The sequence below is a fragment of the Podarcis melisellensis genome (assembly GCF_964234715.1).
Source record: "Podarcis melisellensis genome assembly, chromosome: 7".
Classification (NCBI taxonomy): domain Eukaryota; kingdom Metazoa; phylum Chordata; class Lepidosauria; order Squamata; family Lacertidae; genus Podarcis; species Podarcis melisellensis.
The window spans coordinates 79,272,866-79,297,859 of record NC_138539.1 but is presented as its reverse complement, the minus strand read 5'-3'; the positions used below and the strand labels follow the sequence as shown (position 1 = coordinate 79,297,859).

Sequence of the window (24,994 nt, the reverse complement as noted above, 5' to 3'; positions counted from 1 at the left end):
CTGTATTATACAAACCAATGCACTGTCAAGAATTGAAAACACTTAAATAGTTATAGGTTTTCTTGTCACATATGAGGATGAGCTAAGGAGATTTCATTTCTGTTTTAGGTTAGCTACAAATTGTGACACCTGAACCTGGACAAAGTTTGGTTAATCTTAATTATGGTTTTCTGAAACAAGCCAACTTCAAAGCATTGTTTGTGAAGCTGGCTTGTTTCAACAAATGGTAGCTAAGATTGCATTTAAGGTTTGAATATAATGCTAAACCGCAGTTATTGTGAAACTGAAGTTTACGACCTTTGACATTTTGACATTTTGTGAGGAGCATGTAAACCTAAGGCTCGCTTTGGCTTGTCTACCCTAATGCTAAACCATGGCTTAAGTTAGCATAAATATGACTGCAGCCTTGAAAATGGATATTGGGGCTGTATTCCATTGATGCCTGTTACAAATTAAACCCTGTTATTAGGGAAACTTGGATCTATACCAGTTTTTGCCAACATTGAGGAGACTGCTGTATTTGGGAGTATTTTAATATTCTTACTGTGTTATTGTTAGATCAGGGTCATGGCTGAATAGTAGAACATTTTCTTTACATGCAAAAGGTTCTAGGATCAGTCCCTGGCATTTTCAGGTAGGGCTGGGAATGAGCCCTGCTGGAAATGCTAGTGAATAGCTGCTAGTCAGCATAGAATGCTAAACAAGGTGGACCAGTGGTCTGACTCAGTAGAAGGCAGCTTTCTATGTTCTTGACTGAAGCCCCATGCAATGTGAATTGCTGCAGTGTTTTTCAGATTATAGGAAAATGCCCAATGAAGCTTCTAGGCTTCAACATTGGACTGGTCAATATAAGAGCCAGGAGTAGAACTTGCTATTGTTACTTCCTTTGTGGCTTGTTAGAACATCCTGCATTTGAAGAGTACACTTGCAAAATTGCTTGTTTAAGAACATCTGCCAAAAAGTATTTTTAATGGTCCTGTTTTAAATATAATATTTCACCTGTTTTTGTTATCTTAAAATAATAACAATGCACCAATGACAGATTCAGGGGATAAAAGCTGACACTTATTGATCTTCCTTTTTTTTTAACGATTTAGGAAAAGTTGATACACCAGGAAACTTAAAGTAGTATCTTATTATAATGGAAAGCATTTCTATTAGTTTTATTCTGTATTCTATTTGTGTTTAACAGACATATGCAGAGTATGTCGATCTGAAGGAACTCCTGAGAAACCTCTCTATCATCCGTGTGTATGCACTGGCAGTATTAAATTCATTCATCAAGAATGGTAAGTTTCAAAATATGTCAATGCTTATTCATATATGCTTACGGCATGAAATTGCTATGAACATTTTGGGAATCTGGCAGATAAATAATGCTCTGTGGTTCCCAATTGGTGGACCACGAACCCATAAGCATAGGTTAAGGAAGAATTGAGGTGTGGAGAAGAAAAACTGCATATATTATTTTTAATCCCTGTGTAATTAATGGGATTACACAAGAAGTACAGTGGTGCCCTGCAAGACGAACGCCTCGCAAGACGAAAAACCCGCTAGACGAAAGGGTTTTCCGTTTTGGAGGCGCTTCGCAAAACGAATTTCCCTATGGGCTTCCTTCGCAAGACGAAAGCCCATAGGGAAATCTCCAGGGACAGCGGGGAAGTGCAGCGCGTCTTCCCCACTGTCCTCGGACCTCCTCCGAAGCCTGGCGATGGGGCGGAGAGCCCTCCTCCCCCCGCCAGGCTTCGGAGGGCTTCTCCGTAGCCTGGCGATGGGGCGGAGAGCCCTCCTCCCCCCGCCAGGCTTCGGAGGGCTTCTCCGAAGCCTGGCGATGGGGCGGAGAGCCCTCCTCCCCCCGCCAGGCTTCGGAGGGCTTCTCCGAAGCCTGGCGATGGGGCGGAGAGCCCTCCTCCCCCCGCCAGGCTTCGGAGGGCTTCTCCGAAGCCTGGCGATGGGGCGGAGAGCCCTCCTCCCCCCGCCAGGCTTCGGAGGGCTTCTCCGAAGCCTGGCGATGGGGCGGAGAGCCCTCCTCCCCCCGCCAGGCTTCGGAGGGCTTCTCCGAAGCCTGGCGATGGGGCGGAGAGCCCTCCTCCCCCCGCCAGGCTTCGGAGGGCTTCTCCGAAGCCTGGCGATGGGGCGGAGAGCCCTCCTCCCCCCGCCAGGCTTCGGAGGGCTCCTCCGAAGGCTGGCGATGGGGCGGAGAGCCCTCCTCCCCCCGCCAGACTTCGGAGAAGCCCTCCGAAGCCTGGCGGGGGGAGGAGGGCTCTCCGCCCCATCGCCAGCCTCCTCCGAAGGCTTGCGGTGGGAGGAGGGCTTTCCTCCCCACTGCCAACATTCAGAATGCTGTTCTGAATGTTGGCGGTGGGGAGGAAAAACCCTCCTCCCACCGCAAGTCCCGGGAACAGAGGAGAAGCGCTGCGCGCCTTCCCCTCTGTTCCCGGACCTGTCCTGAAGGCTTGCGGTGGGAGGAGGGCTTTCCTCCCCACTGCCAACATTCAGAATGCTGTTCTGAATGTTGGCGGTGGGGAGGAAAAACCCTCCTCCCACCGCAAGTCCCGGGAACAGAGGAGAAGCGCTGCGCGCCTTCCCCTCTGTTCCCGGACCTGTCCTGAAGGCTTGCGGTGGGAGGAGGGCTTTCCTCCCCACTGCCAACATTCAGAATGCTGTTCTGAATGTTGGCGGTGGGGAGGAAAAACCCTCCTCCCACCGCAAGTCCCGGGAACAGAGGAGAAGCGCTGCGCGCCTTCCCCTCTGTTCCCGGACCTGTCCTGAAGGCTTGCGGTGGGAGGAGGGCTTTCCTCCCCACTGCCAACATTCAGAATGCTGTTCTGAATGTTGGCGGTGGGGAGGAAAAACCCTCCTCCCACCGCAAGTCCCGGGAACAGAGGAGAAGCGCTGCGCGCCTTCCCCTCTGTTCCCGGACCTGTCCTGAAGGCTTGCGGTGGGAGGAGGGCTTTCCTCCCCACTGCCAACATTCAGAATGCTGTTCTGAATGTTGGCGGTGGGGAGGAAAAACCCTCCTCCCACCGCAAGTCCCGGGAACAGAGGAGAAGTGCTGCGCGCCTTCCCCTCTGTTCCCGGACCTGTCCTGAAGGCTTGCGGTGGGGAGAAAAGCCCTTCTCCGCACCGCCAGCCTGGCAAGCGGTCTCCATAGGAACGCATTAATTGATTTTTAATGCATTCCTATGGGAAACCGTGCTTCGCAAGACGAAAAACTCGCAAGACGAAAAAACTTGCGGAACGAATTAATTTCGTCTTGCGAGGCACCACTGTATCTGAAACCCCTTTATAGAATTGCAAGATATTAAGGGTATGTTGTTTTTTATTAGAAGGGTTAGATCTATGTATTAATAGTGTTTAGTGTTTTAAATGCTTGCTCCTTTTTGTCATTTCTGTGGTTGTATCCATAGCTGTTTGTGTGAGACTTTAACTTTCCTCATTGCTTCCCATGAGCCCTTAAAATCTGTTCTGAAGTGTTGGGGGACCCTCTCGTGCAGATTTAGGGGGGCTTTCAAGGTGCTACAGGGATGAGAAGAGGAAGGTGAAAGGCCAACTTCAATAGTAGAAGACATGTAATGCGGTGCTAGCTTCTGCCCTGTAAATTTACTTTGTATTCAATCCAAGGAGATATGTCAGTTTCTCCCTTGATGGCATAGCCCCTTAAATAATATAGGAAGCCTCTACAGAGGGTCCCTTCACATTTGAGAACAGAGAAATGTGGAACAGAAGCCTGCTTCTAGAAAGGGGTTGCTGAAGAAAGCCTTGCACGTGTAGCACATGGTCCTTTGCCCTTTGCATTAGTCTTTTTTGATTTGAAAACTTACATGCTACCTTTCTGCTCTAGTTGGCATTTAAGAATGCCTTTCATAACTGTAGCCGAGTAGCTGTATTTGCGGTTTCTGGAGAGCAGTGCTCTTGAACTGTATGCCTATGCTCTTAAGACATGTTCACTATCAACAAAACAAGAGTATTTAAAGAAAGGCATTATATCTGTTTTTCTATCCCTCTGAATTTGGATTATTAATGTTTTTCTTAAAAGTATATTTTACTGATTATTTTGCTGCATTTTCTTAATTTCTGACACTCAAAAAATAACTTGTAGATTTTAAACTGTAGATAAACTGTACTCGTGTTTCTTTTTAATTGCAGCTTAGTTCAGTGGCTCAAACACAGCAGAAAAGAATACTGTGAATTATGTAAACATAGATTTGCTTTCACACCAAGTAAGTATATGGTGAGATTTTGTGATGTGTTTAAACAAAGACTTTTCTTTATGGTGGTTTTAGGCTACAGAGAGTCTTCATGGGAATTTGCAGGTTCACCAGCAGTGTGCTTGCCTCCAGTAAACTAAATATTATAGGCACTGCACTGTCTATAAGCTGTGTATCTGAGATATGGCCAAGTCATTGTAACCCCTTCTGAAACAATGGTTTGGCTGGTTTGGTTGAAATCCGACAACAGCACTAGAAAATCCTTCATGTAAATAGCACCCCATATGATACCCCATTGGTTGCATTTTAAAATAACACCCATACTGCTAGTGAGCATTTTGGAGTTTATGGATGTGCACCTGACACAGCAACACTTTCATAAGCAAGGCACATGGCAGATTGGATTTATCTAAATTGGTCTCTGTCATTATTTTGCTTTTAACCTATATTGATAGATGACCATGTAGTATTTTCAGTTCATTGTCATGGGAAATTTTGCAGGAATACTATGATGTTTCTCATAAAAACAATTCAGAGTGGTAGAAGTAAAATTGCAATCCTTTCTGTTCTTTCTTTTCTTAGTTTATTCCCCAGATATGCCTTCTCGGCTTCCAATCCAAGACATATGTGCTGGACTGGTTACAAGTATTGGCACAGCAATACGATACTGGTTTCACTATACACTTGTGGCCTTTGCATGGTTAGGAGTTGTACCTCTTACAGCATGTAAGTATCTCATTTTGTGGACGTATAATATGCATATGGCTGAGCAGTACAAGAGGGAGGGGAAACGTTTTATTGTCAGGGGGCTCTCAGAACCATGGTTAACAGTAAGCTAGTTAAGGGGGAAAGTATTAGAAGCTCCAACCTACATCATATCCGGTTCTTAATCACTGAATTTCAGAAAAAGCAGCTATGAATGCTGTGTGCATAATTCTTCAAAGGTGATTGGAAAACACAAACATCACTAGTGTTTGCACAGAGAACAATGCTTCACCTGGACCTTTTAAGCTGCCTTCTGAGGCACTTTGTGTAGGAGTTCACAGTAAGTTTGCTTTTCTTCTAGCTTAGCCATGTTGGTATTATAGATGCTGACAGAATGGCAAGAGCTGGATTTCCTCTTGCCTGTGTTAAAATTCTTATAGACCGCAGTCTTAGATGTTAATTGGCGAAAAGATGGTAAAGGTTATTCTCTGGCTTGCATGTGCCTTTTAATCCTCACAGCTTTAACAGTTTCTTCTCCTGTGGTCTGTTTGCCTGCATCTCTTAGAATCATAGAGTTTGAAGGGACCCCAATGGTCATCTAGTCCAACCCCTTTTGATGCAGGAATCTCAACTAAGCCATACATGACAGATGGCCACCCAACCTTTGCTTAAAAACCTCCCAAGGGAATCCATTCCACCACTGAACAGCTCTTACTCTCAGAAAGTTTTCCCTGGTGTTTAGTCAGAATTGCCTTTCTTGTAACTTGAATCCATTGGTTCAAGTCGTACCCTCCAGAGTAGGAAAAACAAGCTTGCTCCATTTTCCATGTGACAGCCCTTTAGATATGTTTAGATGGGAATCATATCTGTTCTCAGACATACCCAACTCCCTCAATTGTTCCTCATAAGCCTTGGTTTCCAGATCCTATATCTGACCACGTTCCAGCTTGTCAATATCTTTCTTAAAATGTGTTGCCCAGAACTGGACACAGTACTCCAGGTGTGGTATTTGCATATGTTCCCAGGTTATACAAGAAACATCTGTAACAACTTGTTATAGTTAAGAATAGTTTGGGTAATTGGGTCGAATATGATTCTCTTCCTTTGAAATCACACATAGATGCAAATGCTCACAGATTCTAAAATATTCACTGCTTAAGAACCTGATACAAGGAAGTTTGGAGCTTTTGATGCCTTTCCCCTAAAAATTATCTTAACGCGATATTTGAAATCAAGGTCTGAAGCAAATGGAACTTTTTCCAGACTTAAGGGATGAGGGATTGGTCTGCAAGAACACACTCCTCTCCACCCCAAACCTGGTTTGAATTCCCTCATCTTACTAGGCTTGTTATTGAAGCATGGTTAGCCTGTTAAAATGAACTTTAGGATGCTCCTAATTCCCCCAAATAACCCAGGTTTAATTGGTGGAAATTGCATTTATTGTCAATTTTTACTCCTTTAGGCCGTATCTACAAGTGCTTGTTTACTGGCTCTGTGAGCTCACTACTGACACTGCCATTAGATATGCTGTCAACGTAAGTATCAGCTAATACTATAGATATTTCTACACATTGTGTTCTAAACAGCTTGCTGTTTTTCTCTTACAATGAAAGAGATAGGATAGAAAATTAAAGAATGTAGCATTGTTATTATTTATTCCTCTTAATGGTCCGGTCTGTGTGTTTTAATATACTGTAAGTGAACAGAATTTAATAACTAGCCTGGGAATAGCGCTTCTGGGTAATTCAGTAATAGAGAAAGCGATCACTGTACAAAATAAATATTTCCCAGTTTTAGTATGAATGAAATATGTTTTTGTATATAGCCTCTGCTTTAATCTATCTGTGTGAAAAGATACCACTTTTGTTTTGTGAAAATGTAAGTATTCACATGTAGGATCCCAACCTAACTTGTCTTAAGATGAGACTGTCTGCTTCTCTGCCTGGCCAGGACAGCAGTTATTCAGCTTATGCTTGCAAAACACACTACATTATTATGTACATTTTAGAAGTATTGTTTATTTTAATTGTTTGAGAGCCCGTAGCAGAAAGGCAACCTTTTTAATTAAAAATAAATAGTATATTGGAATGGAATAGAAAATTCATGCAAAAATTTATAATGTAGAAATAAAATGAGATGCATTTATTTATCAGTGTATTAAATAATTGAGCTTAATGCAAAAATATACAGGGAAGCTATCTATGGCCTGGTAATGATCCCCAGTGTTAATTCCTACAACATCTCACCAACCTCTGATATCTTACTCAGTGCACTTTTCTGTTCAGCTCAAAACCTCTAGGAGGTAATAAATAATAAAATAAAAGAAAGTAAATGTCTTACACTGCTTTATTTTAAACGATTCATCAACAAAATAAAGGATCAGATTAGTATCGTCAGGTAAATGAAGATACTGGAGAAACTTCTAAGTAATAATTTTGTGCAGATAGCAAGCAGCTTGAGATCAACATGACAGATTGAATAGATTTAAATTGAAAGAGATCTTCTACTGGAGATCTTGACTTGTTCTTTTGTTCAAAATCAGGTAAATTTGGTACCATTAAGGAGGTCTTACTTAAGCGTGGGTGACTGATTGCAGAGTGAGTCGACAATGATTTTGCATCTGGAACGTAACAGTTGTGATAATGGGTGTAAAGAATGTGTTGGTTGTCTCTTCAATAGAGAGAATTTACTGGCAGACTGTTTGCAAGGTTGTTTTGTGGTGACGTGCACACTCTGTGCATTTATCAGCCTTGTATGGTTACGTGAACAAATTGTCCATGGAGGAGCACCACAGTGGCTGGAACAAAATCAGCAGCAAGCCATCAATGGTGTTGGGCAACAGAATGAGGTAATATGTCCTTCAGTTTTTCAGTTGTAACTTTCAGCTTGAATTCCTCTCTATTGCACATTAGCTCTTTCTCTCCTCCCCGCCCCCCCAATATAGAATTGTCTAACACTAGGTAGATAAATACACATATCCTGTTGCATAATGCATTCTTCTGGCAGAAGCTTCATTGACTTGTGGATTGCACTTAGTACCAGCAACTTTCCTACTGCAGTGGTACCTCGGGTTACGAACTTAATTTGCTCCAGAGGTCCATTCTTAACCCGAAACTGTTCTTAACTTGAGGTGTGCTTTCGCTAATGGGGCCTCCCGCTGTGCCACCGCCGCATGATTTCCGTTCTCCTCCTGGGGCAAAGTTCGCCACCCGAGGCAACTACTTCCGGGTTAGCGGAGTTTGTAACCCGAAGTGTTTGTAACCCGAGGTACCACTGTATAGTGTTTTGATCTGTACTTTTATCAAATATCTTAAGAGTCTTTGAATGACTTCATTCAGATAGATCATTAAGCTGTGCAAAACTGTGAAACTGACATAGCAGCTGTAATACCAGAAATATTTAGTGGGATACTTGCAACAGGAGATAATGTGCCTTATTTCTACAAGAAAGATCCTAGCTTTGGAAGCTGATATTACAGAGGTGTCTGTAGAAAGTTGTGTAGTGTAGTCTCCATTGTTTTACTTCTAAATGTGCATATGTTACAAGTTCTGTTCCCTGTCCTGTTTTCACAGTAAGGATATGAGAGCAAAGAGGGAACATGTTAAACTCCTTGTTATAGCCTCAAAATCTGAGATCAACATCTAAAGTAGCATCTGGAAGCTAATCTAAAACATGGTTCTTCTCAATTATCACAGTGAAATGGGGTCCCTCCCCCTTCAGCTTGCATCATCTTTCTTTAAACATCCAGAATAATTTTCCTATTTGAGACTGTACCTGCCCAGTCTTGATCAGATTGAAGAAACTGGCTTCCTCTGAATTTTTGAGAATAGATTTATTCCAATTGCTCCTCTTCACCTCTCAGTTTAAGATACTGTTCCCCAGGGAAGTCACTCAGGTACAGCTTGAGAAATGGACTTTATTTGCTGTAGCTAATGTCTCATACTAGTATGGATTTGTGTATATCAGGGAGACCAAGCTGCAGATGTTTCTGACAAGCAGAAGATACCACAATGTGTTGATATTTTAATAAGCATCTTGCTCTGGGGCAAGGCATCTTTACAGTCTTTACTAGATTCCTTGTAGCCATCTTTCTAGATAGGATAAAGTTGGACAAGAAGGAAATCATAATTTTTAATGGACATTAGTTTTCACTCCATGGCAGTAGAGACCTGCCACACACTCAACCATCTTTGTTTTATCTAACAATTTTCATGCACATGAAGCTGATGCTTACATGCTTTATTAAAATATTTCTTTAAATTCTGAAGAGTTGTATCATTCTGGCCTTCTATTATTATTATTATTTTTGCAAATCTATGATAAAAACAATTCAAATGAATTTTCTTAACACTCAACTGTGTTGCCTGACATTTCTAATGATGCAGGAACTAACCATAGTATAGCAGAACTCTTTAAATTGTGTGGTTTTTTCCCCTTCTGTGCCAGGTTCAGGGTGTAGGAAATGGAGGTGCTGAAAATGCTGCCCTTGACCAGCCTGCAGACCAGCCAGCTGAGAATGCTGTTGTAGGTGAAAATCCAGAAATCCAGGAAGAACAACCAGACGAAGAAGAGGAAGACAATGAAGATGAAGAAGATGTTGTAGTAGAAGATGCTGCAGATGCCAACAACGGAGGGCAAGGTATATTACTTACTTTTTAATGACCATATTTGTACCCAGGATAATAGGGTTGTTTTTTGGCTATTTGATTTCATGACTTGCTTCCTGGAAATTTTCATAAGAATTTGTAAAACCTGCCAAACATCAGTAAAACACAAACTTGGCCTTAGGTTTTTTTATGTGAACCTTAAAAAACCAATCCATTGTAATTTGGTGAATTGTGGTAACAATGCATCAGGTTTTCAGGGCGGTTGGTTACACTTAATCTACTACAAGTAACAAACTTGGCAACCATTTTATCTGAACATGCAGAACATATTTTATTTTATTGTTAGAACACTTGTGTACCTTAAATTGGCCGTAAGAGGCCTGTCCAGTTATTCAGTGTTACTATCCTGGTTGAGCTTTACTTTTAGCTATTTTAAAATTTAATTATCTATTTAGATGATATGAACTGGAATGCTTTGGAATGGGATCGAGCAGCAGAAGAGCTTACATGGGAGAGAGTGAGTAAGGACTATATATTTTGGAAATGCTGTTTGCTTTGAGTCATTCAGACATGGTATGGCTTTAATAATGCCCATAATCTTGGAACCAGTTCAGGATGCTTTTCCGTACTTTGACCTTGGATAGATATATCTGAACCAGCATCCTCCACCGTGGCCTTTCCTCATAGCAGGAAACCATGGTTGTCAAATGATAGGATGATGGCTCCTTTTTAACAAAGAAAGTGTTCTCTGGGGTGGATGTGATTGAAATGAGTGAAAAGGGGGTGTTTGAGAGGAGAAATATATAGTGTGAAAAAGCTGCTTGTGAAGACAAATTGGGAATTGGGAAGTGGTGAACAATGACAAAATTGAGTGTCCCCTTCCCTCATGCTGCTTCTCTGATCCCAGTTACCTCTTGAAGTTACAAAAGAAGAAGAAAAAGAGGTTTCAGAGGTGGCATGGCATGCTTTGTCAGAGTAAAATTCATTTTTCTTGCGTAACTAGGCAACTGTGTTCCTAGTTCCTGTGTATCACTGCTTAATACAGTTTCTTAAGGCACATGGCCGTCCTTGGAGAATATAGAAAAAATATTGTCAAGGTTATCGTGAGAGAGATTTCTAAGCCGGCAATCATGAATGATTTTTGTTAGACATCTAGAAACTCGTGAGCTTTGACACAAACACCCACCCACCCACCCACCCTCATTTGTGTGAGCTGTTACACCTACCACTTAACATTTTATTCTGTTGCACTGCAAAGAACATAAAAATAACACATTTCCTATATGTGCTAAATTCTTTGAACTTGATCCACAGTTTTAAGCTAGTTATATATTTAGGGAATCCCCTAAGCACCAGCTGTTTGGCAGGTGTGTGCAGGTTCATGTAACATCTGACGGGCGGATCTTAAAGCTTATTCTTATATGAGTTTGACTCATTCTTCTTATCTGTTCTTTGCCACAGTATTGCCTGGCAACAGATCCAGCCTGACATTGTCAAGTTTGAAAAGCTGCTGCCTAATTGTCCCAGTTGGATGAATTGGCTAGATAGCCATGTAGTGAGGAATGGAATAAGGGCAGGGCTAAACAGACCGTGCCAACCTGCTCTTCACTAAATCCTCTTTCCAAAAATGTGAAAAAGTGGAAGAGAGCCTAGAGGACTTTGTGGTTCTCTGCAGCCTCTCCCACGTATTGTAAAAAATGATGGGGGATAACAGGTCCTTGACACTTCAGAGCCTGCTGAATCTTATGTGAATGTAGATGATTCTGGTTATTGACAGCAAAATCATCTCTTACTTCTAGATGCTTGGACTTGATGGATCCCTAGTTTTTTTAGTAAGTGAAGCTTTATTGCACTAAAACTCTGTAGTTGGATTGTGTCTCGCATCATCTGTTTGTCTTCTTGATCTATAATCTTCAGTATATTTTCTTACTATATCAGATACTTTCAGTTCATTTTATTACTGAATCAGAAGAAGTAATAGCACCTTTATTCCCGTGTGATTATGCTAGGCATTTTTGAAAAAAAATGTGCTTTATATTGTGTCTCTGTGAAAATTTGAACCTGCAATATCCTTTGTCCTGTTAGGAGGAAAACTGATATTACTAATTTTTATTTGAGAAAATCTTTAACATTTCATTACCTACAAATTAGTGGCAAAATGGAGTGATTGATGAGAACACAAAATAAGAAATTTAAGTTACTTCTCAAATACTTTGATATTGCCATTTCTGAAATGTTCCCTTCTTTCTCTCTTAGGAACATGTATTCTGGGTGGTGTCATTAAACACACTGTTCATTCTTGTCTTTGGTAAGTAACTGCATTTACAGTTCTTTCAGGATAATTGCTGTGCATATGGGCCCAAATTAGAGTAGAGCTCAATTAGTTTTAAGCAGCAGTTCTGTAATATTCTCAAGAGACGAAATTCTGATTTTCTTTGCATGCCTTTCCCAATGTGCAATGTTTCCAGTAATCAAACTAAAAGTTTGGTTGCCTGTGAAAAGCATTAAAAAAGCACTTGAAGTATTTCAAATTTCTTTTGTTTAAAAATGTGTAAGTCTGTGTAAATGACAGTACACAATGGTATCAATTTGACATCACAGCCCTAACATCTTAGAATTGTTTTTTATTTTTTTTACCAGAGGTTTATTTCTGTTCCCTCCCCTATCCCTTAGCTGCACAACTGAAGCATGGAATGCTTTTGTAGTGTTTTATAGATTGATTGAGGGACGCGGGTGGCGCTGTGGGTAAAACCTCAGCGCCTAGGACTTGCCAATCGCATGGTCGGCGGTTCGAATCCCCGCGGCGGGGTGCGCTCCCATCGTTCGGTTCCAGCGCCTGCCAACCTAGCAGTTCGAAAGCACCTCTGGGTGCAAGTAGATAAATAGGGACCGCTTACCAGCGGGAAGGTAAACGGCGTTCCGTGTGCTGTGCTGGCTCGCCAGATGCAGCTTGTCACGCTGGCCACGTGACCCAGAAGTGTCTGCGGACAGCGCTGGCTCCCGGCCTATAGAGTGAGATGAGCGCACAACCCTAGAGTCTGGCAAGACTGGCCCGAACGGGCAGGGGTACCTTTACCTTTTACCTATAGATGGATTAGATAACGGTAGAAGATGATTTCAGTAATGGCCTGCTGATTATGTCAGTCTGCCATCATTTTGTGACTGGTGGGGATCTCAGTAATTTCAGCTGTCTTGTGGGCTCTAGGGGTAGAATGATGGAAAACTTTTTGTGTTGCTTTTGTGTAGCTGGCTGAACGGATAACACATAAAGATTTCTATCCTTTTGCTAGCTCATTAAAAATTATTTTAAGCCACACATCAGAGAATTGATAAAAAGAGTAAACTCCATTAAGTTTTTTTTTCTCCCTTCTCCCTCCTAGCGTTTTGTCCCTATCATATTGGTCACTTCTCTATTGTTGGGCTAGGCTTTGAAGAATATGTAAGTATATTATATTATATTATTTATTTATTTATTTAAGCATTTATTTAAAACTCAACATGCGGGAGACAAACTACACAGTTTGTCCCACAACGTGACTTTTGCAGGGTTTTGCTGCTGCTGCTGTCATTGCCCACAAAAGCTCAGCAGGAAGGGATAGAAATCACCCCTTGTTGAAAGGAGTAGTTTATTTCCCTCCCAATGAGACTTATACGGAAGGCAACCACAGCAAGGTGCTTCCACCTTTTGCAAAAGTCCAACCCAAAGCCTCCCTTACTCAAGTTCTCTGCGTATACTATAGGACTTGGGAAAGAGGAAGAATTGGTGGCAACCACAAAGTATGGCTTAGCCAGTAAACCAGGCCAAAATTTGTGGAATTGTACATGGAATATTAAATTCTTCTTCATGTGTGAACCTGTATTTTAAACCAAGCTTTATTTCTGAGACTTCTGATTCTATCTCGTTCACAGTAATATTTCCTGCTCCCCATTAACAGTGATCTTGTTATGTTGGTAATATGTGACTCCTTCATAGATAACAGTTAAAATTTGTGATTGATCCATGGTAGCTGGCTGGGGATGATGAGGTTGGAAGTATAAAATAATGATAACTTGAAAATATCAACACATTTTGGTAGTCACAAGTGGTATTGAAATATTTTATTCTACCCTATCAGTGTACTTGGTGCTTTACAAACCTTTGAAAGCAAAAATGACAGATTTTTACTCCAAGGAGTTCACAGTATAAACATGTTTTTGTTTTCTTTAGGTTCAAGCATCTCACTTTGAAGGCCTAATCACGACAATAGTTGGCTATGTACTGCTGGCAGTATCACTAATAGTTTGTCATGTATCCTTTCATAAGTACTGACTGCACATGTTTTCAGTGTTTGATCTATGGATGGTCATTGCTAAGTATACAAGGTGGAATTCAGTGTCGCACTATGATGAACATTTTGTCTCCACAAGCATTTCAGCTTGCTAGATGGTGCAGTCCCTCGTGTGCTATTCTTTGGGTTCCCCCAACCCCCAGAGACAGTCTCAGGTGCGTGGGAGGAGAGGGGAGAAAGCCCCATTGCATAAGTGGAAGTCCTCATTCAGGGCCTCTTCTGATGGGGCTGGGTAGGTGAATCACGACCTTTGCCTAAGAAACAATGATTTTTGGTCTTTATCTCTTTATGGGAGCAGTGTGGGCGCACCATTGGGAAACTCATAATTGCAAGTAAGATATTAGGATCACGCTGTAGGATTGGAGCAACCTCATTCCTGTTGAGGCACAAATTCCTTCTACTCTTGCCCTGATTTCTTACATCAGTAGCAATGTTAACCACTGTCAAGCTTACCAGGGTTCCTTCTTAAGAAGGCTTTCGTACTCCAAAACCTGATTCCAAGTTTTAGTTAAGAAGGAACTCTTGATAACTTTTATCATTGACAATGTTGGGGTTGATGTAAGAATTAAGAGCAGGACATTTGCTGCAGAGAGAGGAAGGTCTGGGCAAAGGAAGTGTGCATTCCTGTGGTCCATTTCAGATCACCGAACTGTAGTTAAGGGGTACCAAGTGTTGGGTCCACAGTGACCATATGTGTTTGTGAGGAATATCTTACGGTTTTCAAACATTGTTTAAATCTATATTTAAGTGAATACTTTCCCCTTCAACCAGTTACCTATTTCCAGGCTTCTAGTTGCCCAGTACTCATTCCTATGAACTTCTTCTGCCCTCTGCTTCACAAACCAGTATTTCACTTTCCTTGACCATATTTATACAGGGCTTGGCAGCACTTGTAAAATTTCAAAGATCACGTCGCTTGCTTGGAGTGTGCTATATAGTTGTCAAGGTATTCTAGCCTTAAAAAGCAGGTCTATTTAATATAACAAATCAATATTCAGTAGTTGGTCCAAATAAAAAAAAACTGTCTTTCTCCCTCTGCAGGTGTCATTGTTAGTGGTGGTAGAAATTGGTGTTTTCCCCCTCATCTGTGGCTGGTGGCTGGACATATGCTCTCTGGTAAGATTAGCATATATTAGAAGACATTTATCACTGCATTCTACGGGGTAGTCAGGAGGAGGGTTGCTTATGTAGGTTGTGTCTGTTAAATAGGACCAGTAATGCAAAAGGAAGTTACGACTATTAAGAAATTATTGGACCCATCTTTTTGCAGCGGAAGTGCTGTTCTGCTGGTGGAGAAGAGAGGGTTAAAGGGTCCACTGCTGTCCTGCTAGTGATGGAAGCAAAAACCAGCTGTGTAAAGGGAGTTGGTGGGTCCACAGGATCCTAAGCCTCTTTGTTCTCCAGGCATAGTTCAAACAGGTTATTATGACTATTATGAGATTAAAGGAACAATCCTGTGCTTCCCAGGAAGGACGCTGGAATCGAGGTAGTTAATCCCCTCCCATTGCATTCAATTGGGTGGAGGAGGAGGGGTGGAAGAAAATGGAATATGACAGTGAGGAATCTTATCCCCATCTCCTGGCCTGGCCTCATTGAGCCTGCAAGACATAGGAAGTGGCAGTAGCCCCATCACAGATTCTCCATCTCCCCCTACCATCTCCATAAGGTTGCTGCACCTTAATCGTTAGCTAGTTTTGCTGCAAATGTGGTCGACCATCTCCAAAGACTACGAATCCTCCATCTCCAATGGTTTTCTTAGTGATTTTATACCAAAGGTGATTCATTTTAAAAGGCTACAGTTCTGTGCTGAAAACTGACATATATATGCTATAGAAAATCTTATAGTAAGATTTGTTAAGATCTGTTAAGATTTGTTGTGCGAGGGCTGCATTGTTTTTTCGCCATTGCTAAATGCTGTCTACAAATATATATTTAGAACTTCGCTGTTATGTATAAATAAAAGATGATGCCATTTTACTAGTTGCTGAGAGTTAAAAAGAATTACTTGCCTCTTTTAACTTTTCCATAGGAAATGTTTGATGCTACTTTGAAGGACAGAGAATTGAGCTTTCAGTCAGCCCCTGGCACTACAATGTTCCTACACTGGCTAGTGGGAATGGTGTATGTCTTCTACTTTGCTTCCTTCATTCTCTTGCTGAGAGAGGTATGGTTTGACTGAAGTGTGATTTTCTAAAACCATATGTTGAAAGAGTGTGGCTCTGGAATGGCTAATGTCATCCACATTTCTAGTTTTGTGTTCACCTCTGTTCACCAGCCTTTGCTGACAGGAAATAATTGGTAGGGTGGGACAAGGTGTTGCCCTACAACTTGTACAGTGGTGCCCCGCAAGACGAATGCCTCGCAAGACGGAAAACCCGCTAGACGAAAGGGTTTTCCGTTTTGGAGGTGCTTCGCAAAACGAATTTCCTATGGGCTTGCTTTGCAAGACAAAAATGTCTTGCGAGTTCCTGCGGGGTTTTTTTCCTCCCCCCCCCTTTTTCCCAAGCCGCTAAGCTGCTTATCAGCTGATCCGCTAAGCCACTTATCAGCTGATCTGTTAAGCCGCTTATCAGCTGATCCGCTAAGCTGCTTATCAGCTGATCCGCTAAGCCGCTTATCAGCTGATCCACTAAGCCGCTTATTAGCTGATCCGCTAAGCCGCTTATCAGCTGATCCGCTAAGCCCGCTAAGCCGCTAATGGGCTTGCTTCGCAAGACCAAAAAACCACAGGACAAAAAGACTTGCGGAACGGATTCTTTTAGTCTTGCGAGGCACCACTGTACTGGTTTAATAAAGAGTGTCAGTCGTGGATATGCTTGCTATTCTGCAGTGGAACAAGAGCAGTCCAACGGCTGCTGCTTGCAGATTCTATGTTTGATCAAAAATTGCACAAATTGTTTGTAAGGGCAGGCAGCAGAGTTGGCTGCTAGGTGGGGAACTGCAGGGAACCATCTCTTGCTGAGCCATGGCCTGCTGCGTAAGAACATGCATTGTATAGCTGAAGGGGTAGGGGGTATTCCTTGCAGACATTGCTTCTGGGAACTGAATGTGAGAACTGGGAACCCTCAAGGTTTTCCCTCACCCATGCATAGAACCTCTGCACCTTGTGGTCCATGTGCCATTGGCTGAAGGACAGGAAGCCATGGAAGAGAGGGGGGAATTGACATGAACAGAGGGAGCATGAGAGCCATGTTCGACAAAATTCAGCCGTGTAATTCTCTTGGACATAACTCAGCTGTTACCTCCTCAGGTAACAACTGGCTCAGTTGTTTTAAACCAGTTTGAGGGGAGGGAGGTAGTGTTTTGGTTAATCTGCAGACCATATTGAACATAAATAAGGAGTCTTTAGGGTCTCAATAATGTTAATTATAGATGTCAAAGAGAACAACTACCAGACTTTTAGAAGACATCTGAAGGCAGCCCTGTTTAGGGAAGCTTTTAATATTTGATATATTACAGTATTTTAATATTTTTTTGGAAGCCGCCCAGAGTGGCTGGGAAAACCCAGCCAGATGGCCGGGGTATAAATAATAAATTATTATTATTATCATTAATAATAATAATAATTTATTGGGGGGAAATGTCAAAACTTGTAATCCTTCAAATATCAACCTTCTTATACTTATTTTTCTTTCAAATGTTAATATTCTCTTTTCAGGTACTGAGACCTGGCGTCCTCTGGTTTTTGAGGAACTTAAATGATCCAGACTTTAATCCAGTTCAAGAAATGATTCACCTGCCTATTTATAGACATCTCAGGAGGTTTATTTTATCAGTGGTAAAGACATGTTTCCATTTTCTCTTCAAAAAGTTGTTATTTTTATAGCAACTAATGTTTTTTCTATTCAGTTTCTATTTAGAATTTTAATGTTTGTTTCTCTGTTTATTAGCAAACAAAATAACTAACTGTATGTAAAGATATTGGGTTGTGTTCAGTTCATGTTTACATAGAGTAGACACATTGAAATAGGCCTAAATCTTGGTAACTAATTTCAGTTAATCTATTCTGAGTTAAAGTTAGTTGAATACAACCCATGGGGGCCAGAAGTCTCTTTTCCTTTCTATAAATATTTGCTGGTATCATAGTTTTCTTCTGTGTAACTTACTGCTGAAATAAGTTTCACTTGTATCAATAAAATACAGAAGTATGATGATTCAGCAAGAACCAGCTTAGACTTTTCAGCAGTGCCAAGGAAAAGTAGATCATATTACAGGAAAATAATGTAAATGTTACTTAAAAGCAAGTACATGGGGCTTCCTGTGTGGAAAATGGTATCAGCACCTCGAAAAAAAGATTGAATCTTTAGGCATCGAGCTGGAGCCCCTGTACAATTCTAATGAGCAATACATTTTCCATAATATCCTAACTAGACTAAAGGACGTCGAGAGACAAAATATTATGGCAGCTGTAAACAAAATTTGCTCCCCCATATTCTATGATTTAAATATCTTAGATAGCAGAGCCAACTACGTCACTAAATTAATAATCCCAGCCCAACGTAGGGCCTTTATGCTGGCCCGTTTGAATGTTTTTCCCTCAGCATTTGTCAGGGGAAGATATCAAAACATTCCTAGAAACAAGAGATTCTGCAGATGTTCTATGAATGTCCCGGACACTGTAGAGCATATTCTCTTTCATTGCCCATTGTACAGTACGCTCCGTCAACGCGTGCTGTCCCCTCTTTCGGGTGGTCTGGAGCCCCAGCAAGGTGAATGTGTGGGACTCTACCTATCCGACGTTGACCAAAGGGTAACGGCGGGGGTAGCCGAGTTTTTGGTAGCAGTCCTCCAAGGAGCAGGTTAACACAGAAAACCATTGACTCTATATGTATATATATATATATATGTATGTAGCCAACTGCTGCCTTTTTATATATATTTCAAGGCCTTTATATGTTATTTTCTCTTTTATGGTTTTATTTGCATAATGCCTAATAAAGGTTTGATAAGTAAGTAAGTGTGGAAAATGTCTAATCTTCAAGTCACTTAGATTACTAGGAAGCATACAATTGCACAGAATAATGTTTTGTTACAACAAGATATTATATTCTAAGCAGACACGGCAAAATATCCAGTCCTTTTCAGCTTGCTTCCCCAAAAATTGATGCCAGGAGAAGAGTCAGAAATAAATCCAGTCGCTTCAGTTTTGTAGATTGTCTAAAATTTAGTGTGTACATATCCCAGGCTGAAGTGACAACCCAGCCTAAATAGTAAACATTCCTGATTCATTTTCCAATAATTGTGTATCCAGATTTTGACGTAAATAGGTTTTTCCCTTTGATAACCCACATCTACAGGTAAATTATCCAAGTGCCAATGCAGACATTATATTTAGCTGGTTCTTTTTCTCTTTGACATCTCGTATTAGTAGCAGGCCCATAATGTAACTTGTGAGCCGGAAAATTCCAAAATGTACTTTCAGGTTGTTGCAATGGAGCTCTGATTTATTGATTCATAGATTATGTTGCTTAGGTGTGTGAACAACTTGTGCAAACTGAAAAGAAAAGAAGAAGAAACAAAACAGTTTTTTGATGCAGAGAGTTATCAAAACCATAGTTTGCAAGACTAGAAACAATCAGTTAACTAGTATGCTCCCTCTTCTCCTAGCTTCCATGTCTTGTGCTAACCATGGTTTACCATGGCATCCAGAAATTAAGACATACTAAGCTAGAGTATGGCTTACTGTGAATGTGTTGCTGTGCTGGCTCTCAGACAGGAGCTCATACTTGCTTTGCTCCTGCTTAGGCTTTTTAGGTCATCTTGGGGCAACAGTTAAGCCAAGGGATTGTGGTTAAGGTCTCTCCTTCCTAAGCACCATCTGTGGCCAAGATTTGTTCTATGGTTACAGGTTTTGGATAAGGAGGAAAGGCCTTAACCATCTTGCCAGGTTTGGACAACACACTAAGCCAAACCTTTGCTTAGCTGTTACCTAAAAACCTCACGGAGGAACAAAGCAGTTTTGATCTGCTCCTCAGGAACCAACACATTCACTCTGCTATGGTTTGGCCTAGCACGATGTGCAAATGTGGCCTGTGGCTAGCTAGCACTTGTTCACAACAAGAGTTGGAAATCATGGCTTGAAAATGGTTGCTGAGTCTTACTGTTAAGTTCAGTCCTGACCAGATTGTTCTGATTTCAGTGTCATGGCAAACTATGATTAGCAGCAGATAGGAACAGAAAATGCACAGAGCAGAGGAGGAAGTGCACAACCTCATAACTTGTTTGTGATTGTCCAGTCCATGCATTTTGCTAGTGTATAAATAGACTTTAAATTAAGGCTGTCACACAGAGTATCTTCCTTGTTGCAGATTGTCTTCGGGTCGATCGTCTTGCTCATGCTTTGGCTTCCTATACGAATTATTAAATATCTGCTGCCTCATTTTCTTCCATATAATGTAATGCTCTACAGGTAATTTATTTTTGGAATATTTTCTTTTACTGTTCTTTTACTGCAAATGTATATGTGCATATTTTAAACAAACCGTTGGCTGTGTTTGTTCAGTAAACTGTGTTCCAGTATACCAACTATACAAGGATCTTGTTCAGACATAATGCTAAACCTTGGTTTTTCATTACATGAATGGTTCTTAGGTTTGCAAGCTTTCTTTCCACTCCTCCGGCATGGACATAACTAACCACTGTTTGTTATGTCTGAATCAGGACAAACTGTTATTAGTCTTAACTGTACTTTAACTAAACAGACCATAGTTTACAATCCTAGCCTGTTTTCTAAATTACCATTAGGATTAACCATAGTTTTGAATTTGGACATAATGATGAACCAGATGAAAACAGATGATAGCTTCTGATCTCCTAGTGGCCAGATCAGTGGTGGTAGAAGAGAATATGGAGAGCACAAAGCTTCTGCACATAACAGCAAATCATAGTTCAGTATTGCTTTCAAACCAGGCAAGAATCCTAGCTATAAAACAGGTGGACGACCTTTTTTCTGTTGAGGGCATGCATTCAGATGGTGGTGAAGCCACCAAAGTGCTTTGGATTAACTAATATGGAATAAAAACCACCATGTTTCAGTTTTCACTATGGCCATGTCAAATTAGAATTTCCAGTCCTACTCAGAAGTAATCTCTACTTGGTTTGATGGGGTTACTCTCAATAAGTATGCTGATGATTTTAAAAATACAATAGCTACTGTTTTGGAAAGTAAGTAATGCCTTTCTGATTCTAGTGTGCTACCCCACCACCTTTCCCTCCAAGTAATAAAACCAGGGGAAACCATCAATTTATTTTTATTCAAATAAAATACTGTCCTTTACCATTTTCCTGAAACTAGTAAAGGGAAAAGACAAGGGGGAAATGAGAAAACAAACAGGAAGAAAGGAACTCTAATGGGATGGAAGAATGGGGCAACTTTGGGGGGTTGTTGGGGCTGCACAAAATGGGGTTGGGGACCAACTTGAGGGAAAGGTAGGATATAAACCAACAGCGGCCCTAGGCTGCAGGTTGTTCAATGCCTTAGAAAATACCAGTTTTATATCTATGTAACAGGTACTGTATTTGTTAATGACATCGCTGCTTTATTTGTTTCCCAGTGATGCTCCTGTGAGTGAACTTTCCCTAGAACTACTTTTGCTTCAGGTGGTGCTTCCAGCTTTGCTTGAACAAGGACACACAAGGCAGTGGTTGAAGGGTCTTGTACGAGCATGGACTGTTACTGCCGGGTACTTACTGTAAGTGTAAAGGACCCATAAAGCACAAATAATCCACATGTCTTTAATGTTGACTTTTTTGTTGACTAGACAATAAAAATGGAATATTTAGATACTGCAGAATAAGTGTTTATAGCAAAAATTCAGAGGTTTTAATGATGACCTATATTTTAAAAAGCTAGTCTGTATAAGTGTACCAATGGAAATTGTTGTGCAGCTTTACTAATATTTATCTGTTTGATGGTTATGCAAGAGGGGAAATAGTTTCGTTAATTAAAAACCATAATAATTTTCTTTTTGTGTTCTCTACTCTTACCTATAATGCCTCAGTTAGCCTGGGCGCAGCTTCCGATGTGATAACCCCAGGTATAAGAGGCTAAGCTCTTCTAGGTGTCTTGCTCTTCAGAAGTCCATTTTTGGGGGTGCTCAGTAGTGTCAATTATAAATCTCACTTCCATGGAACTTCATGACACTTTGAAGGGACCTGTTTTTCTCAGGCAGGGAAGGGGGAAGCAATATAAAAAAATTCATAAATATATATCAAAATTCTGATATATGGTAAGATGAGGCTTTTAGCTGCTTTCTGCAATCTTTGAGGGTAGGAATGACTAGTAATTTATGTTTATAGGATGTTCGATGTCAGGGCTTGGTGTGAAAGCTAACCAACTCCTGAAGAAACTTAGCATGCACACATACAGATGACAGGGAAAATGATCATCTGATCCTAAGATTTGCTGAATCTTAATTATTTTATGCGAATGGTACTACTACTACTACTACTAATTATTTTAAGACTTCATTCCATCGGGCTGAAGCAGAGGAAGAATAGGACTATTTCATCTTTGGCTCTTTTACTCTTTCTTTCACCATCTATCAATGGCTATTCCATCAGGCTACCAGAACAGGTTCCCTCCCTGCTGTAAGAACTGTACAGTAGACCCTCGGGTTACGTTACTCTCAAGTAATGTAAACTTTGGGTTGCGAAAGCGGCAAACCTGGAAGTATTTTTCCAGGTTTTGCTGCTTGTGCATGCGCAGAAGCAGCGCTTCTGGATATGGATTTTTCAGGGTGCGCATGGACCCCTGGAACGAATTAAGTTTGTATCCAGAGGGTCCACTGTACCTTAAAGAACTGGTGCTTGAGTTTGTTTTCCTTCTGACCTCCCCATCGCTTTTACCTTTTGTTTCTGTATTTTTTACCTTTTATATTGTAAGCCTGAGGACGGGAACTCTTTTGTTTCTTACTGATTTGCTAGCCACTCTAGGCTCCTTTTCGGTTGAAGAAGAATTTAAAAAATGCTTAAAATACTAATAATTAGGTAGGACAATACACTAGTTATCCTGCCCTGTAATGCTTGGAATTAGAGATGTCACTCACATTGCTTATTTGAATCCTATTCCATGTAGGGTGTGTGATCATCTTCATTCCAGATCTGTGGTGCTGCATTTAGGGCTGTTGTTTTTCTTTTGATGTTCCAATCAGTTAGTAATGAGACGTTTGGTTTCAGAACCATGTAGCATGTTAAAAACAGTTGTGAAAGCACAACAGATTTCAGTGGCCTTTGATAGCTATTCTGTGTCATTACAGTGGTACCTCTGGTTGCGGACGGGATCCGTTCCAGAGCTCCAGTAGGATCCTGAGGTTTCCGCAACCAGAGGTGCCTGTTCTGCGCATGCCCATGGCTTGATAGACTGCTACTGCGCATGTGCGTGCGGCGAAACCCGGAAATATACTTCCGGGTTTGCTGCGTGCGTATCCCGAAGAATATATAACAAGAGGGGCACGTAAGTAGAGGTACCACTGTATTATCGTGCTTTTAATCATCATACCTATACATTCATTAAACACTAATAGGAACATTTATGGTAGCCAAGTTGGTTCACATTTTTTTTAAAAAAATGTTTTTTTCAGGGATCTGCATTCTTACTTACTTGGAGACCAGGAAGAGAATGAGAACAATGCAAACCAACAGCCTAATAACCAACCTGCTCGCAATAATAATGCCATTCCAGTTGTGGGAGAAGGTCTTCATGCAGCCCACCAAGCCATACTACAACAAGGAGGACCTGTTGGCTTTCAACCTTACCGTCGGCCTTTAAAATTTCCACTCAGGGTGAGTTGTTCTAACTGTCCATTTAAAGCAGGGATGGCTAACCTGTGGCCCTCTAGATCAGAGCTTTCCAAACTGTGTGTCATGACGTGTTAGTGTGTCGGCTGCAATGTGTAGGTGTATCTTGTGAATGCTTCCGAGGCTGGAAAGCGGTTAGTTTAACCTCTGGTTTGCAAGTAAAACTGAATTACTGTGTCACGAAATGATGCACGTCTCAAAAGTGTGTCACCAGCATGAAACGTTTGGAAAGCTCTGCTCTAGATGTTGGACTCAGCAGCCATCAGTCCCAGCTCACATGGTTGGTAGTTAGGCATGATGGGAGTTGTAGTCTAGCAACATCTGATGGGGGCACAGATTAGCCAACTCTGCTTTAATACAGTGGTACCTCGAGTTAAAAACGCCTCAGCTTACAAACGCTTCAGGTTACAAGCTCCACTAAGCTGGAAGAGTTACCTCGGGTTGAGAACTTTGCCCCAGGATGAGAACAGAAATCGTGTGCTAGCAGTGCAGCGGCAGCAAGAGGCCCCATTAGCAAAAGCACACCTCTAGTTAAGAACAGTTTCAGGTTAAGAACGGACCTCCGGAACGAATTCAGTTCGTAACTCGAGGTACCACTGTATGTAATTTAGTTCACTGGCATCTGGTTAATTAATTCTTCATTTCTTTTCAATACAGTGGTGCCCCGCAAGACGAACGCCTCGCAAGACGAAAAACCCGCTAGACGAAAGGGTTTTCCGTTTTGGAGGCGCTTCGCAAAACGAATTCCCCTATAAGGTTGCTTTGCAAGACGAAAAAAATCTTGCATCCCCCCGCGGGTTTTTTCCGCTTTTTCCGCCCTTTTCTTAAGCCGCTAAGCCGCTTATCAGCTGTTCCGCTGATAAGCCGCTTAACAGCTGATCGCTGGAAGCCGCTTGACAGCTGTAGCGCTAATCCGCTAAGCTGTCAATGGGCTTGCTTCGCAAGACGAAAAAACCGCTATACGAAGAGCCTCACGGAACGGATTAATTTCGTCTTGCGCGGCACCACTGTATCTGGAACAAGTAATTCTAAAGGCAGTATTTTTGTGAGTGTTCAGTATCTCATTCCCTTCGTTTGCCCATTCAGTTCTTACAGGAAGGAATGGCTTTCCAGCACTCTGGGGCTTATTGGCATCACATAAAGGAACAACGATAAAAGGGATGTGTGACTTTTATTTCAGGAAGTATATTATGGAAGCAGTCTGAAAACAAAATGTGTAATTGTAGGTATTGGCTATGATCCTTCACTGTGTGGCTGTCAGACCCAGTTGCAGAGGAAGCCACTTTATGTTCAGTTAGCCTTGAGGTCCGCCTCTCCAGGTTGAATGTATATGTGGAGGTCTAAA

General features: G+C 41.5%; 1 protein-coding gene across 1 annotated transcript in view; it reads left to right on the top strand.

The window, feature by feature from the left end:
• The window catches only part of MARCHF6 (membrane associated ring-CH-type finger 6), a 45,390-nt gene that overhangs the window by 8,706 nt on the left and 11,690 nt on the right, over nt 1-24,994 (top strand). Inside the window, exons 2-19 of the mRNA XM_081920032.1 lie at nt 1,193-1,289; nt 4,150-4,223; nt 4,794-4,937; nt 6,379-6,451; nt 7,596-7,764; nt 9,363-9,555; nt 9,979-10,040; nt 11,323-11,355; nt 11,780-11,831; nt 12,904-12,962; nt 13,731-13,811; nt 14,729-14,797; nt 14,893-14,967; nt 15,881-16,015; nt 17,510-17,629; nt 20,160-20,260; nt 21,405-21,542; nt 23,433-23,634. Of these exons, the coding sequence (XP_081776158.1) occupies nt 1,193-1,289; nt 4,150-4,223; nt 4,794-4,937; nt 6,379-6,451; nt 7,596-7,764; nt 9,363-9,555; nt 9,979-10,040; nt 11,323-11,355; nt 11,780-11,831; nt 12,904-12,962; nt 13,731-13,811; nt 14,729-14,797; nt 14,893-14,967; nt 15,881-16,015; nt 17,510-17,629; nt 20,160-20,260; nt 21,405-21,542; nt 23,433-23,634 (1,877 nt within the window). The remainder of the gene's footprint in view (nt 1-1,192; nt 1,290-4,149; nt 4,224-4,793; nt 4,938-6,378; nt 6,452-7,595; nt 7,765-9,362; nt 9,556-9,978; nt 10,041-11,322; nt 11,356-11,779; nt 11,832-12,903; nt 12,963-13,730; nt 13,812-14,728; nt 14,798-14,892; nt 14,968-15,880; nt 16,016-17,509; nt 17,630-20,159; nt 20,261-21,404; nt 21,543-23,432; nt 23,635-24,994) is intronic.